Source organism: Mustelus asterias, chromosome 23 (genome assembly GCF_964213995.1).
Source record: "Mustelus asterias chromosome 23, sMusAst1.hap1.1, whole genome shotgun sequence".
Lineage (NCBI taxonomy): Eukaryota > Metazoa > Chordata > Chondrichthyes > Carcharhiniformes > Triakidae > Mustelus > Mustelus asterias.
This window is the reverse complement of record NC_135823.1, coordinates 69,193,184-69,207,933: the sequence shown is the minus strand read 5'-3', so window position 1 is coordinate 69,207,933 and position 14,750 is coordinate 69,193,184. Positions and strand designations below refer to the sequence as shown.

General features: G+C 44.5%; 1 protein-coding gene across 6 annotated transcripts in view; it reads left to right on the top strand.

The window, feature by feature from the left end:
* pdxdc1 (pyridoxal-dependent decarboxylase domain containing 1) overlaps positions 1–14,750 on the top strand; it is an 85,918-nt gene that overhangs the window by 54,210 nt on the left and 16,958 nt on the right. For all 6 annotated transcript variants that reach the window (XM_078240886.1, XM_078240884.1, XM_078240889.1 and 3 more), the window contains 5 exons: positions 457–520; positions 6,689–6,780; positions 7,267–7,372; positions 9,251–9,422; positions 10,395–10,513. In XM_078240886.1, coding sequence (XP_078097012.1) covers positions 457–520; positions 6,689–6,780; positions 7,267–7,372; positions 9,251–9,422; positions 10,395–10,513 — 553 coding nt within the window. The remainder of the gene's footprint in view (positions 1–456; positions 521–6,688; positions 6,781–7,266; positions 7,373–9,250; positions 9,423–10,394; positions 10,514–14,750) is intronic.

The window sequence follows — 14,750 nt, the reverse complement described above, 5'->3', positions numbered from 1 at the left end:
TTTTTATGCTGCCTGCAATCTTTTAACTTTTCACCGGGGGTACAACTCACAAAAGTGGAAAATGTCAAAGGCTTTTTATTACTGCTTCTAGGTGGTATGTTGCTTCTGTATGTTTGAAATGGGCACTGCAGTAGAATAGAGGGGAAAGACTCTGATGAAGAAATTGGAAATTGTTTTATGGGCTCTTCATGTTTTTTTTATTTGAGGTCAAAGGTTGTGTCCAATATGTTTGGCAGAGAGCCAATCCTCTCCAGCTTACTTCAATGCTCCAGAAAATAAAAATTCTGCTTTAATCGGTGATTGAATCTTGTCGCCAAAGGTCATCGGAGCAAGATTTTGCTAAAATCTGTGCATTTTTATTGAGCAAAATAGTTGGGCCCATAAACCAAATAGTCAAAGTATTCTGTCATTAAAATAATAGGTAGCTAATATCTGTTGTTTTATTATTATTACAAGGTTGAAGATGAATTTAACTCTCCAGTGGTAGTGTTCAGATTCATCCAGGAGCACCTTGAATCAGGTATGAAGCCTCGTGCTGTTCATGCTGCACACGTAGATATTTTTGTTCCCTAAATCTCCATGACTCTCAGTCACTCGTGGGCTAAAGAACAATCAAGTGGACCCTTGACTCTGTTTAAAGTTTATTTATTTCAGTCACAAGTAGGCTTACATTAACACTGCAATGAAGTTACTGTGAAAATCCCCTAGTTGCCACCCTCCGGCGCCTGTTCGGGTACGCTGAGGGAGAATTTAGCACGGCCAATGCACCCTAACCAGCACATCTTTCAGACTGTGGGAGGAAACCGGAGGAAACCCACGCAGAGACAGGAAGAACGTGCAGACTCCTCACAGTCGCCCAAGCCGGGAATTGAACGCAAGTCCCTGGCGCTGTGAGGCAGCAGTGCTAACCATTGTGCCACCGAAGTTTAATAGTGCTGTAATGATCGTATACTCCGCAGTACTTGAGTATGTGTCTGCCTGGCTCAGGGGTTGCTCATGTGTCACAGTGACAGAGGGACTGGGTTCAAACTTTACTCTAGAACTTGAGCACATAATCTAGGCTGAAACTTTAGAGTATTGTCGGTAATGCTCGCTTCCAAATGAGACTTTAAACCAAAGCCCCGTTCGCCTGTTCAGGTGAACATAAGGAATATTATGGAACCCAGGTTAAAGTGAAACCAAAACCCACAGACATGCAGGCACCTTTGTTTAACATGAGCTAACTGAAGTTTGAACCATTTTGTTAGTGTTATAGTGGGTACACAAAGCATCTTCCTATTTGAATAAGTACATTGATGTTTTTAGTAAGTGTGAGCAAACGTGAGTAACGTCATTGGTGGCATGGCTTATGCAGGTTATTATTGTAACCTTGAGGGCTCTGTGCATAGCTGCCGCCAGGTTCTGTACCCATGCCGTGTTGTTTGTTATATTTTTGTGAGTAAACCAGATTAAGCATCAAAATGCATTTGTCTATCTTTGCCAAGTGACCACATGCTTTTGGCAACAAGGAGAAAAAATAAAGATGATGATTTGAGTTTCAACATTGCGACACAAAGTTTTGCACAGCGATTAGCTAGGTTGCTTCGTGAGCGGTGGTCGAGGGCTCTGACCAGCGGGTTTGAGAGTTCACTGATGAAAGACAAGATATGTAGCACCATGACTATCAGCGAGTTTGTGTAAGAGAACGGGGACTGGACTTAATGTGTGGAAAGGTTGGAGCACTTTTTCTTGGTGAATGGAGTTACAGATGAAGCTACAAAGCACTCAATTCTCCTGAGTGTGTGTGAGGCAAAGACTAAAAGCTAGTGAGGAATTTAGTAACACCATGGGAATCAGGGGACATTCCATTTGCGGATTTAGTTGCACTTGTCCAAAATCGCCACAATTCAAATCCTTCAGTGAATGTTCAGCTGTTCAAGTTCCATAATGATTTTCATAAGGTGGGACAGTCTGTCGCTAACTTTCTTGCTGAAGTAAGAAGTCTCACAACACCAGGTTAAAGTCCAACAGGTTTATTTGGTAGCATGAGCTTTCGGAACGGTGCCCCTTCATCAGGTGAGTGGAGTGCATCTCCACATCTTTGTTGCTGAATTAAGACAACTCTCTGAACATTGAGAGTTTGGGGCAGTGTTGGAGGACATGCTCTGGGATATATTAGTCTGTGGCACTAACGAGGACAGCATACAATGTCAGCCTGTTGAGAGAAGCCACACTGACTTTCAAAAAAGCTCTGGAAAAAATCTCGGGAATGGAAATGGCTGCCAACAAGTCAAAACCTGTTCAAAGGGGCAAAAGCAGTGGAATGTTTCAGGGAACACACTCTCCAAACCATCGTAAATTCACGGACGCTGTCTTTCACCGTCGCATTTGACTAAAAGGTGCAGGGGTGCTAAGAGCAAGCCAAAGGCTATGCAGGGAGATTCAAGTTCAGAAAAGCCTCAGTCAGCTGTGCATCACCTGGAAAGCACGGAGCAGGAAGAGGGGTGATTCTCCAACATGCGAGCGAGACGCACATGGAGAACTTGGCACTCAGTCAAATCTTCATCCACTGCAGTGGGAAAGTCCCAGCTGAAGGTGAGATCAGAGAATCCGGCCCCATGTTTTGAGTCCTCTAACAAAAGCTGCTGGTGGGCACTGCTCATGTCAAGTTCCAGCCAGTACATCGCAATCAACACTTTGTTCAAATACAGACGTCTGGTTTTCGGGATGTTCTCCAGGATGTCCGGCGAGGACAATGGACAGTCTGAGGGTTCCTCCTGTCACAGAGTGTACTGGGGAGCACCTCAGCAAGCTGGGTCAAGTGTTACAAAGATTTTCAGAGGCAAGACTGCATAAATGGTGGACGGACTGGGACCCTGTTCAACCCAAGCGAAGAGATACCTTATTGCAGGGTTGGCCTAGGAGATGATGAACTGAGACCGTGTGCAGAGCGGGAAGATGAGCATAATGTATAGGATGGTTGCATCCTTTGGCGGTCGAGTAATCACCACCCCACCCCCATAACATAGATCAGGAGTCGGAGAACAAGGTGAAATCCTGTTCTGTGTCAGATCAACCAGAAGGTGGCGCCACCAGCACTGCTAGATACTTGGGAGTGGCCTGATCGTCCCCTAGTCCAACTTCATGTGGACATTGCAGGGGCTATTTTTGGTTCATTGTGTTTCTTTCCTTAAGAGGGATTAAAATTAAGGCGCGGAGAAATGTTACAGCATGTTATAGTGGCTACACTAAGCATCTTTCTATTAGAATATGATGTGGAGCTACCGGCGTTGGACTGGGGTGGGCACAGTAAGTAGTCTCACAACACCAGGTTAAAGTCCAGCAGGTTTATTTGGTAGCACGAGCTTTCGGAGCACCACTCCTTCATCAGGAGATTCATCTGATGAGGGAGCAGCGCTCCGAAAGCTCGTGCTGCCAAATAAACCTATTGGACTTTAACCTGGTGTTGTGAGACTTCTTATTATTAGAATATGCATACTGATATCTTTAAGTGTGAGCATGCGTGACTCCTATCATCAGATACACGGGTTTGCGTGAGTTATTATTGTCGCCGTGAGGGACCTGTGCATAGCTGCCACCAGGTTCTGTGTCTATATTTTACACTGTTACAAATAAATAAGATTAAGAATCAAAACATATTTGTCTACCTTTGTCAAGTTACCCCACACATGGCAGAAACACAAATTAAACTGACACCTTATTTCTAATACTCAAAAGTATCAATTATTTAAGCCAGCACTATTTGCTACCACTTGGTATATTGGAAGGTATTGTATATACCTTGTGTTTTTACCTACAGTATAAGTAAAAGAGTATTGGAAATTCAAGGCTTGTTACAATTTTGTGTTCCTCTGCACTTTCAGGGGCTTATCCTGTTTTTGGAAGCTGTTCCCTTTATTCAGATTGCATTCACATTCCAAGAAACTGCTGAGAACATGTGGCTGAACTCCCCCAGAAAAGAAGATCTTAGGGTAACATTCCCAAGTGGAATAATACACCAAATCTAAATGAAAATAACTCACTGTCAGCTTCCAATAGCTCTTTGGGTCCTGCAGCATTTTGGTTGCTACGTTGAGACCAATGACCAGGCCTGAACCTGCAGGTCTCTCTCTATGTTGGTATCCAGCCTTGCCAAGGGGAAGACCTGCACCTTCAGGGTTGTGACCAATCCTTGCTGATGTCCCAGCGCACCACACTGGGCTGGAGTTCAATCTGGACAAGTCTTGAGTGGAAAATCGACCACTCGTTATGTGGACATTAGATCTAGGCAGGAAGGGAAAGGGGGAGCTTTACCGTTCCTATTACCAGTACAGTGGAGGTCCTACATGTTCAGCAGTGTGTGCAATTTCAGAATACACGGTGTGTTAGAGAATGGAAACCATTTCTAGTAAATGAAATAGCATCATGCTACATTGCATCGACTGAATCTGTACATGCCTTGGTAGATTTGTTCCCAATAAAAACAGTAAAGCCTGCATTGTTTGGAGATCAACCGATAATTGCAATTTCACAACATAATTCCTGTGTATTTCACAATAAAATTCATTATAAATTGAAAAGAAATATTTGGCAAACAAGTTTGCCACTGGCCCTATTTTATTTAGTTGTTTTTCGATTGTCTTGGCAAAAATAGTATCTGGAAATCTCAGTGAGATGGTCATCTACACCGGGCGTATTTGATCAGTCTTAAAGGTTCTCTTTTAAGATGGGTCCAGAGGACAATTATTTTAACACCATAATCTTAACATATTCATCTTTCGTTCAACATCGCCAGACCAAAAAAGTGACTCAGTTGCATGAATGATTTTTGTCAGAAGAATAACAAAGTTCACATGATCAAACTGGGAGTCCGCCAACTCAAGCATCCGTTTCAGGGAACAGGCAGCAATTACCCTCTAGGATTTCTCATTAATTACTCGATTATGCCTAATGCTTTTGAGTCAAAAAAGAATATTGTTTGTTGTGTGCCCTGTGCCCAAATAAGGTCATAAGTGATTCCAACTGCTGGCCAGATACCATATCCTGATCCAGCTCCTATAACTTACTGAAATGTAAACCATTTTAAAGGCATTGTGGTTTTAAAGATAAGTGTGTGTGCACTTTGACTGGATTCTTCACTGTTATTTCCCGCATTGTGATGCACAAAATGGAGTAGAAATTGAGCCACACTGCACTGACACCCCAGGAACACCTGTTAAGATGCCACGGTGGCGACACAGTAGCACAGTGGTTAGCACTGCTGCCTCACAGCGCCAAGGATCCAGGTTCGATTCCAGCCTCGGGTCATGGCCTGTGTGGAGTTTGCACGTTCTCCCCGTGTCTGCGGGGGTTTCCTCTGGATGCCCCGGTTTCCTCCCAGAGTCCAAAGATGTGCAGGTTAGGTGGATTGGCCATACCAAATTGCCCCTTAGTGTTGGGGGACTAGCTAGTATAAATGCATGGGGTTACGGGGATAGGGCCCGGGTGGGATTATGGTCGGTGCAGACTTGATGGGCCGAATGGCCTCCTTCTGCACTGTAGGATTCTAAGTCCAACCCACGATTGGACTGGGCAATTTTCCGGCATTCTTGCTACTTCCCTAAAACCACCATTGAGCTGCTCATTTCATACGTATGGAGCCCAAGATCTGTTTTTTAAGGTGTTCTCCTTGCCTGCCAGAACTGGAAGTTTGCACTGTAGTTTCAGATTCCTTTCCCTTGGTTGCTGACTTGAGTTAAATAAATATTGTGCAGTGTCAGCATTCTTTTGGACCCGAATCGAGTCTCAAACCCCACATGCAGGCCAGGGCAGCTTTTACAAGTGGTAGCCTGATCTTCGAGAAACAAAGTTGCTGGTGGGATCGGCTCAAATGCCCAGGCACGGTGATGTGGGACCTGCCCTGAACTGTTATTTTAATGTCCCGAATGATACAGTGGAGAAAGCTGCAGGGGCTGGTGGCTACAGCGCTGCTTTTCCCACCCGCCATAGGCCTTTGGCAAATTTAGGGCAAATTCCGTCACCATAGCTACCTATTTCCATTTCTGTAACAACAGCCTTCACTCTTATTGATGCCCATGTCTACTGAAACCCTTATCCATGTCTGTATACAGGAAACCTCCATTTGTCCAACACACTCTTCCTGGACCTTTTGAGTTCAACTGGTTACAAACTCCAACTCATCCAGAACATCATCCAATTCACCCGATTCCATAATTCCTGCTCATCAAACTCCATTGGTGCCCATTCCACATTTGGCAATCTCTGTTTCACTATTGTTAAAAGGACGGATGGCCGTCAGTACCCACTCTTCACTATCCACGGGTGCCTACTGGAAACATCTGATCACAGGATCAGAGTCAGCTGTGGCATCCTTTCCCACGTACAGCATTCACTGGATACCAAAGAGTGTAGATCATTTATAATACCAAACCAGTGCAGGGGTCGATTCCCGGCTTGGGTCACTGTCTGTCTGGAGTCTGCACGTTCTCCCCGTGTCTGCGTGGGTTTCCTCCCACAGTCTGAAAGATGTGCTGGTTAGGGTGCATTGACCCGGACAGGCGCCAGAGTGTGGCAACTAGGGGAATTTCACAGTAACTTCATTGCGGTGTTAATGTAAAGTCTTACTTGTGACGAATAAATAAACTTTAACTTTAGAAAACTTGTCAAGTATTTGAGAGCTCCATTATAATTTTTCTATTCACATTCTCAGCTCTAGATGGTGCTCAGTATCAAACTGCAGCGGTTCAGGAATCCACAAAGGACAGCAATGAGAGAGAAACTGATGATGCTCTGAATCGCTGGGTAAGTATTCAATCTGAAGGTTTTGAAGGTTTGGGCGGCACGGTGGCAGAGTGGTTAGCACTGCTGCCTCACAGCGCCAGGGACCCGGGTTCGATTCCCGGCTTGGGTCACTGTCTGTGTGGAGTCTGCACATTCACCCCGTGTCTGCGTGGGTTTCCTCCGGGTGCTCCGGTTTCCTCCCACAGTCCAAGGATGTGTGGGCTGGGTTGATTGGCCATGCTAAATTGCCCCTTGGTGTCAGGGGGACTAGCAGGGTAAGTATGTTGGGTTACGGGGTTAAGACCTGGGTGGGATTGTTGTCGGTACAGACTCAATGGGCCGAATGGCCTCCTCCTGCACTGTAGATTCTATAAGGTTTGCAGATGTATAATGAAAAGTTAAATCAGTGCCCAAAATGAATCAATTAAAATATTCAAAATGAGTTCATAAAGTGCATTATCTTTTTATAGATAGTCATCGAATTATACCCTGTATTTCTGTCAACAGTTAGGGGAGCAGCTAGGACAGTTGGTTCCGACCAGTGGTGTAGATGTTGTAGAGTTGGAAGATGAAGGAGTATGTATACGATTTAGCCCGTTGATGACAGCAGCAGGTGAGTAAAGAAATTTGATTAGATATTTCTATTAGTTCATGCTTTGCAGTGAAGGATTTGTCTTCATTGTGTAAATACTTTTATTTATCTGTTTTTATTATGATTAAGTTAACATTATCATTATCACATTAAGTTAAGATTATCACATTAAGTTAACATTATCAGTCCATTCTTTTCACACTGATGGATGGACCAGAAAGCTTTAACTATACAGAGGACTTTCCTAGCATCTGAATAGTCTGAATTTACTCTCGGGTGACAATTCACTCTCCAGAGAGGACAATATTGTGCTGCAATCCACGGTAACATGCAGCCTCCTACTCTCAAAAGAACAAAGAAATTTATAGCACAGGAACAAGCCCTTCGGCCCTCCAAGCCTGCACCGACCATGCTGCCCGTCTGAACTAAAACCCCCTACCCTTCCAGGGACAATATTCCTCTATTCCCACCCTATTCATATATTTGTCAAGACGCCCCATAAAAGTCACTATTGTATCTGCTTCCACTACCTGCCCCGGCAGCGAGTTCAAGGCACCCACCAACCTCTGTGTTAAAACAAAACTTGCCTCATACATCTCCTTTAAACTTTGCCCCTTGCACCTTAAACCTATGCCCCCTAGTAATTGACTCTTCCACCCTGGGGAAAAAGCTTCTGACTATCCACTCTGTCCGTGCCCCTCATAATCTTGTAGACTTCTATCAGGTCTCCCCTCAACCTCCGTCGCTCCAGTGAGAACAAACCAAGTTTCTCCAACCTCTCCTCAGCTAATGCCTTCCATACCAGGCAGCATCCTGATAAATCTTTTCCGTACCCTCTCCAAAGCTTCCACAAGAACCTGAGCTCTATAAAATAGTGTTGCACACCATCAAATTATCTCTGATGAAGGGTCATCCTGACTTGAAACGTTACTTCTATTCTCTCTCCACAGATGCTGTCAGACCAGCTGAGATTTTCCAGCATTTTCTGTTTTTGCATCAAATTACTTGAATTTATATCTGTGTGAAACCTAGCCTGGGTGAAGGTTTAGCTGATGCTGGTTTCGTTAGCTTTCTGCAACATACTGTGTCTACAGAAATATTAGAAGGATCGTACATGCTCTGCAAGGGTTCTAACAATCCTAGCACTGATCTTGCACACACAAATTATCTGGACTTGAGCAAGCAATGGCTACAAATCCCATGTCCGTTTCTCTTTGATTTTATTGCTACTTTGTTTATGCTGAGCTGAAATTATGTTGAACATTCTGGTGTATCTTACCAGTACAATACAGATATTGAATTCCCGTACCAAATCATCACATTTGTTGGGAGGTGATGGCCTAGTGGTATAATCGCTAGACTATTAATCCAGAAACTCCGCTCATGTTCTGGGGACCCGGGTTCAAATCCTGCCACAGCAGATGGTGGAATTTGAATTCAATAAAAGCTACCTGGAATTAAGAAACTACTGATGACCATGAAACCATTGTCGGAAAAATCCATCTGGTTCACTAGTGTTTTTTAGGGAAGGAAATCTGCCGTCCTTACCTGGTCTGGGCCTACATGTGACTCCAGAGCCACAGCAATGTGGTTGACTCTCAGCTGCCCTCGGGCAACTAGGGATGGGCAATAAATGCTGGCCAACCAGTGATGCCAATGTCCCACGAATGAATAAAAAGAAAATTCAATCAGAAATTTATCTTTGTTTTAAATGGCCCTTTTTAAACAAAAGAAGGCTTGTAGAATGTAATGATACAATATCGCTACCAATTTAATACACTCCAGTGTTGAGAATTTGCATTCCTGACTAAATGTGAGACATTATATATCAGCTGTTACATAAGCCATATAATTTGCACGTTGTTTATTAGTTCCACTTACCTTCTTTCTTTCCTTTAGTCCTGAACACTACACCAGAACATGTGGACCAATTGGCTGAATGTCTGAAAGCAAAAATTCCCATTCTAATTGGCACTCTGCAACTCCGAGACGAATTTAAACAGGAGGTTTACCAGACAGCTGGCCTGACATACATCGAGGATCTGAGCTGGCCTGGATTGGGCACTGTGCGGTATGTCTCCCAGCATCTGTTTATCCAAAAATATTTTTTCAAAGTAGTGCGATTGTGCGTGATTGCAATTAGCAACCACATGAATAAACAGAATGAACATAATCCCACATTATAGGCTGGCAACATTTAAAAACAATAGTTTGTGACATACCAGCAAATGCTTTTATTTCTACATTAATAAATAGCGTCAAACACTGTTGTTGCTCGGGTCAGTTTCAGTTGGTGGTTTGGATATCAGTACATTGCATTTCTAATGCTTATTTCAAATGTCCAAAATATTTCTCATCCACATTTCCTTTCTGCTCATTTCCCCCCCCCCCCCCAGATTATTTTTCATAATTTCAGCGCTCTCTCAATTGAAAATCTCCACTCCATCGTAACATATAGTCTTTCGACTTACAAGGCAAGATTGTCAGGGTTGCAAACTTCTACAAAGATAAAGGCAAAATACTGCGGACGCAGGAATCTGAAACAAAAACAGGAAATGCTGGAAAATCTCAGCAGGTCTCACAGCATCTGTGGAGAGAGAATAGAGGCAACAAGCCTGGATCCAGACTCGAAACATTGGCTCTTCTCTCTCTCCACAGATGCTGTCAGACCTGCTGAGATTTTCCAGCATTTTCTCTTTTTATTTCAAACTTCTACAGTGCTTGAGTCATTTCTGAATGGCCCTGACATTGACGCAGAGTTGAAGTTTCATTGTTGAATGGAACCCCATTCTGAGATGCACGAGTTTGCTCCTTTGATAGTGGCCTGATGGGAACCTCAATCTTGTTGCATGACTGGGGTGAAAACTCCAATGTGCCATTTAATCATTTTTGGTTAAGTAGATGGGATGTGGAGGAAGAACCGTGTATCGTCCCTGACGGTTTCTGCCTTGAACATAAATACGAAATGAAGGGTTGAACACCACCTTTGTTGCTTCTTGCTGGTTGAGTTAAATTATAATACTGAATTAAACGTTCTCTGCAGGTATGAAATTACCAATGAAGAACCTTACCCTGAAAAGCAGCAACTAGCAATGGAAAACATCTCCTCTGGATTGCTAAAGAAACTGAAGGAACTTGACTCTGATGTGATATTCTCAGCAGGTCAGAAAACTTTTGTACCTATAAGGAAAAATGTGTGAAGCAGATTAGCCAGAATGTGCCACATGTTTGTGCACCATGCAGTGGGGGTCATTGGTTAACTGAATTTCTCTACTATTGAATCTCAGTCATGCTGCCATGGGACAGTATAAAGGTGAGACCAGAAACATCTTTACTGAGGAAGGAAAATTAGGAAGAAGGCTGCTTTGCATTAGATAGATAAAGTGCAGGAGAGCAATCAATAGACTCATAGAATCCCTGCACTGCAGAAGGAGGCCATTCGGCCCATCGAGTCTGCACTGACAACAATCCCACCGAAGCCCTATCCCCGTAACCCCACATATTTACCCCACTAATCCCTCTAACCTGTGCATCCCGGGACACCAAGGGGCAATTTAGCATGGCCAACCCGCACATCTTTGGATTGTGGGAGGAAACCGGAGCACCCGGAGGAAGCCCACGCAGACACAGGGAGAATGTGCAGACTCCACACAGACAGTGACACAAGCTGGGAATTGAAATAGGAGCTCCTATTGGAGGACTGTGGGACAAGATCTAATAGGTCCAACAATTAACATCCATCAAAAAAGCAAACACATTCAGCTCAGCAGAAACAAACTGCTTTTGTTTGAAAGCGAATGATTTATATGATTGGAAGAGAATGTACTGATGAAAAGTCACAGACCTGAAACATTAATAATTTCTCCTCACAAACTCAGCCTCTGGTACTTCAGATCTCTCACTTGCCCACTCAATCGATTCAGCCGCCAGGTTAATTTCACTGTTAGCCATATTCTATCCAAACTTACCGAATGCAGTCAATGCCCAAATTGCACACTCCTGCAGAACCCACTTAGCTAGACTCACAACAATCTTGATGGCACCGAATCCCCATGGACTCCTTTTTCCAATTCCTTTACACGGCAGTCTGGAACAACAAAAGCAGCTATGGTAGTCTTGTCCAATCCAAAATCTCTGCTCTCTATCTCTTCAGCTTTGTCCCTTCAGGTTATATTACACAAATAACTCTTCTGGTCCCTCCACTAACGATGTAGAGATGCCGGCGTTGGACTGGGGTGAACACAGTAAGAGTTTTAACAACACCAGGTTAAAGTCCAACAGGTTTATTTGGTAGCAAATACCATAAGCTTTCGGAGCGCTGCTCCTTCGTCAGATGGAGTGGAAATGTGCTCTCAAACAGTGCACAGAGACACAAAATCAAGTTACAGAATACTGATTAGAACATAGAACAGTACAGCACAGAACAGGCCCTTCGGCCCACGATGTTGTGCCGACCTTCATCTGAAACCAAGATCAAGCTATCCCACTCCCTACCATCCTGGTGTGCTCCATGTGCCTATCCAATAACCGCTTAAATGTTCCTAAAGTGTCTGACTCCACTATCACTGCAGGCAGTCCATTCCACACCCCAACCACTCTCTGCGTGAAGAACCTACCTCTGATATCCTTCCTATATCTCCCACCATGAACCCTATAGTTATGCCCCCTTGTAATAGCTCCATCCACCCGAGGAAATAGTCTTTGAACGTTCACTCGATCTATCCCCTTCATCATTTTATAAACCTCTATTAAGTCTCCCCTCAATCTCCTCCGCTCCAGAGAGAACAGCCCCAGCTCCCTCAACCTTTCCTCATAAGACCGACACTCCAAACCAGGCAGCATCCTGGTAAATCTCCTCTGCACTCTCTCCAGCGCTTCCACATCCTTCTTATAGTGAGGTGACCAGAACTGCACGCAATATTCCAAATGCGGTCTCACCAAGGTCCTGTACAGTTGCAGCATAACCCCACGGCTCTTAAACTCCAACCCCCTGTTAATAAAAGCTAACACACTATATGCCTTCTTCACAGCTCTATCCACTTGAGTGGCAACCTTTAGAGATCTGTGGATATGGACCCCAAGATCTCTCTGTTCCTCCACAGTCTTCAGAACCCTACCTTTGACCCTGTAATCCACATTTAAATTTGTCCGACCAAAATGAATCACCTCACATTTATCAGGGTTAAACTCCATTTGCCATTTTTCAGCCCAGCTTTGCATCCTATCTATGTCTCTTTGCAGCCTACAACACCCCTCCACCTCATCCACTACTCCACCAATCTTGGTGTCATCAGCAAATTTACTGATCCACCCTTCAGCCCCCTCCTCTAAGTCATTAATAAAAATCACAAAGAGCAGAGGACCAAGCACCGATCCCTGCGGCACTCCGCTAGCAACCTGCCTCCAGTCCGAAAATTTTCCATCCACCACCACCCTCTGTCTTCGATCAGATAGCCAGTTACCTATCCAATCGGCCAACTTTCCCTCTATCCCACACCTCCTTACTTTCATCATAAGCCGACCATGGGGGACCTTATCAAATGCCTTACTAAAATCCATGTATATGACATCAACCGCCCTACCTTCATCAACACACCTAGTTACCTCCTCAAAAAATTCTATCAAATTTGTGAGGCACGATTTGCCCTTCACAAATCCGTGCTGACTATCCCGGATTAATCCGCATCTTTCTAAATGGTCGTAAATCCCATCCCTAAGGACCTTTTCCATCAATTTACCAACCACCGAAGTCAGACTAACCGGTCTATAATTACCAGGGTCATTTCTATTCCCTTTCTTAAACAGAGGAACAACATTTGCCACTCTCCAGTCCTCTGGCACCATCCCCGTGGACAGCGAGGACCCAAAGATCAAAGCCAAAGGCTCTGCAATCTCATCCCTCGCCTCCCAAAGAATCCTAGGATACATTTCATCAGGCCCAGGGGACTTATCGACCTTCAGTTTATTCAAAACTGCCAATACATCCTCCCTCCAAACATCTATTTCCTCCAGCCTATTAGCCTGTAACACCTTCTCTTCCTGAAAAACATGGCCCCTCTCCTTGGTGAACACTGAAGGAAAGTATTCATTCATCACCTCGCCTATCTCTACTGATTCCATACACAAGTTCCCACCACTGTCCTTGACCGGCCCTAACCTCACCCTGGTCATTCTTTTATTCCTCACATAAGAGTAAAAAGCCTTGGGGTTTTCCTTGATCCGACCCGCCAAGGACTTCTCATGTCCCCTCCTAGCTCTCCTCAGCCCCTTTTTCAGCTCATTCCTTGCTAACTTGTAACCCTCAATCGAGCCATCTGAACCTTGTTTCCTCATCCCTACATAAGCTTCCCTCTTCCTTTTCACAAGACATTCCACCTCTTTTGTGAACCACGGTTCCCTCACTCGGCCATTTCCTCCCTGCCTGACAGGGACATACCTATCAAGGACACCCAGTATTTGTTCCTTGAAAAAGTTCCACTTTTCATCAGTGCCTTTCCCTGACAGTTTCTGTTCCCATCTTATGCCCCCTAATTCTTGCCTAATCGCATCATAATTTCCTCTCCCCCAATTGTAAGCCTTGCCCTGCCGTCCGGCCCTATCCCTCTCCATTGCAATAACAAAAGACACCGAATTGTGGTCACTATCTCCAAAGTTCTCTCCCACAACCAAATCTAACACTTGGCCCGGTTCATTTCCCAGTACCAAATCCAATGTGGCCTCACCCCTTGTCGGCCTATCCACATATTGTGTCAGGAAACCCTCCTGCACACACTGCACAAAAAGTGCCCCATCCAAACTATTTGACCTACAAAGGTTCCAATCAATATTTGGAAAGTTAAAGTCCCCCATGACAACTACCCTGTGACCCCCACACGTATCCATAATCTGCTTAGCAATTTCTTCCTCCACATCTCTATTACTATTTGGGGGCCTATAGTAAACTCCTAACAACGTGACCGCTCCTTTCCTGTTTCTAACTGCAGCCCATATTACCTCAGTGTGCATATCCCCCTCAAAGTGCTTTTCCGCAGCCGTTAAACTATCCTCCACCTCTTTTACCAGCTTCCCTACACTTACTGAAACATCTATACCCCGGAACGTCCAACAACCATTCCTGTCCTTGTTCTACCCACGTCTCCGTAATGGCCACAACATCGTAGTCCCAAGTAGCAATCCACGCCCCAAGTTCATCCACCTTGTTCCGGATGCTCCTTGCATTGAAGTAGACACACTTCAACCCACCTTCCTGTCTACCGGTACCCACCCTTGACCTTGATACCTTCCCCAATACCTCACCACCCTCAACACTGACTTCCGGACTACAACTCCTTTTCCCACTCCCCTGACAAATTAGTTTAAATCCCCCTGAAGAGCCGTAGCAAATTTCCCTCCCAGGATA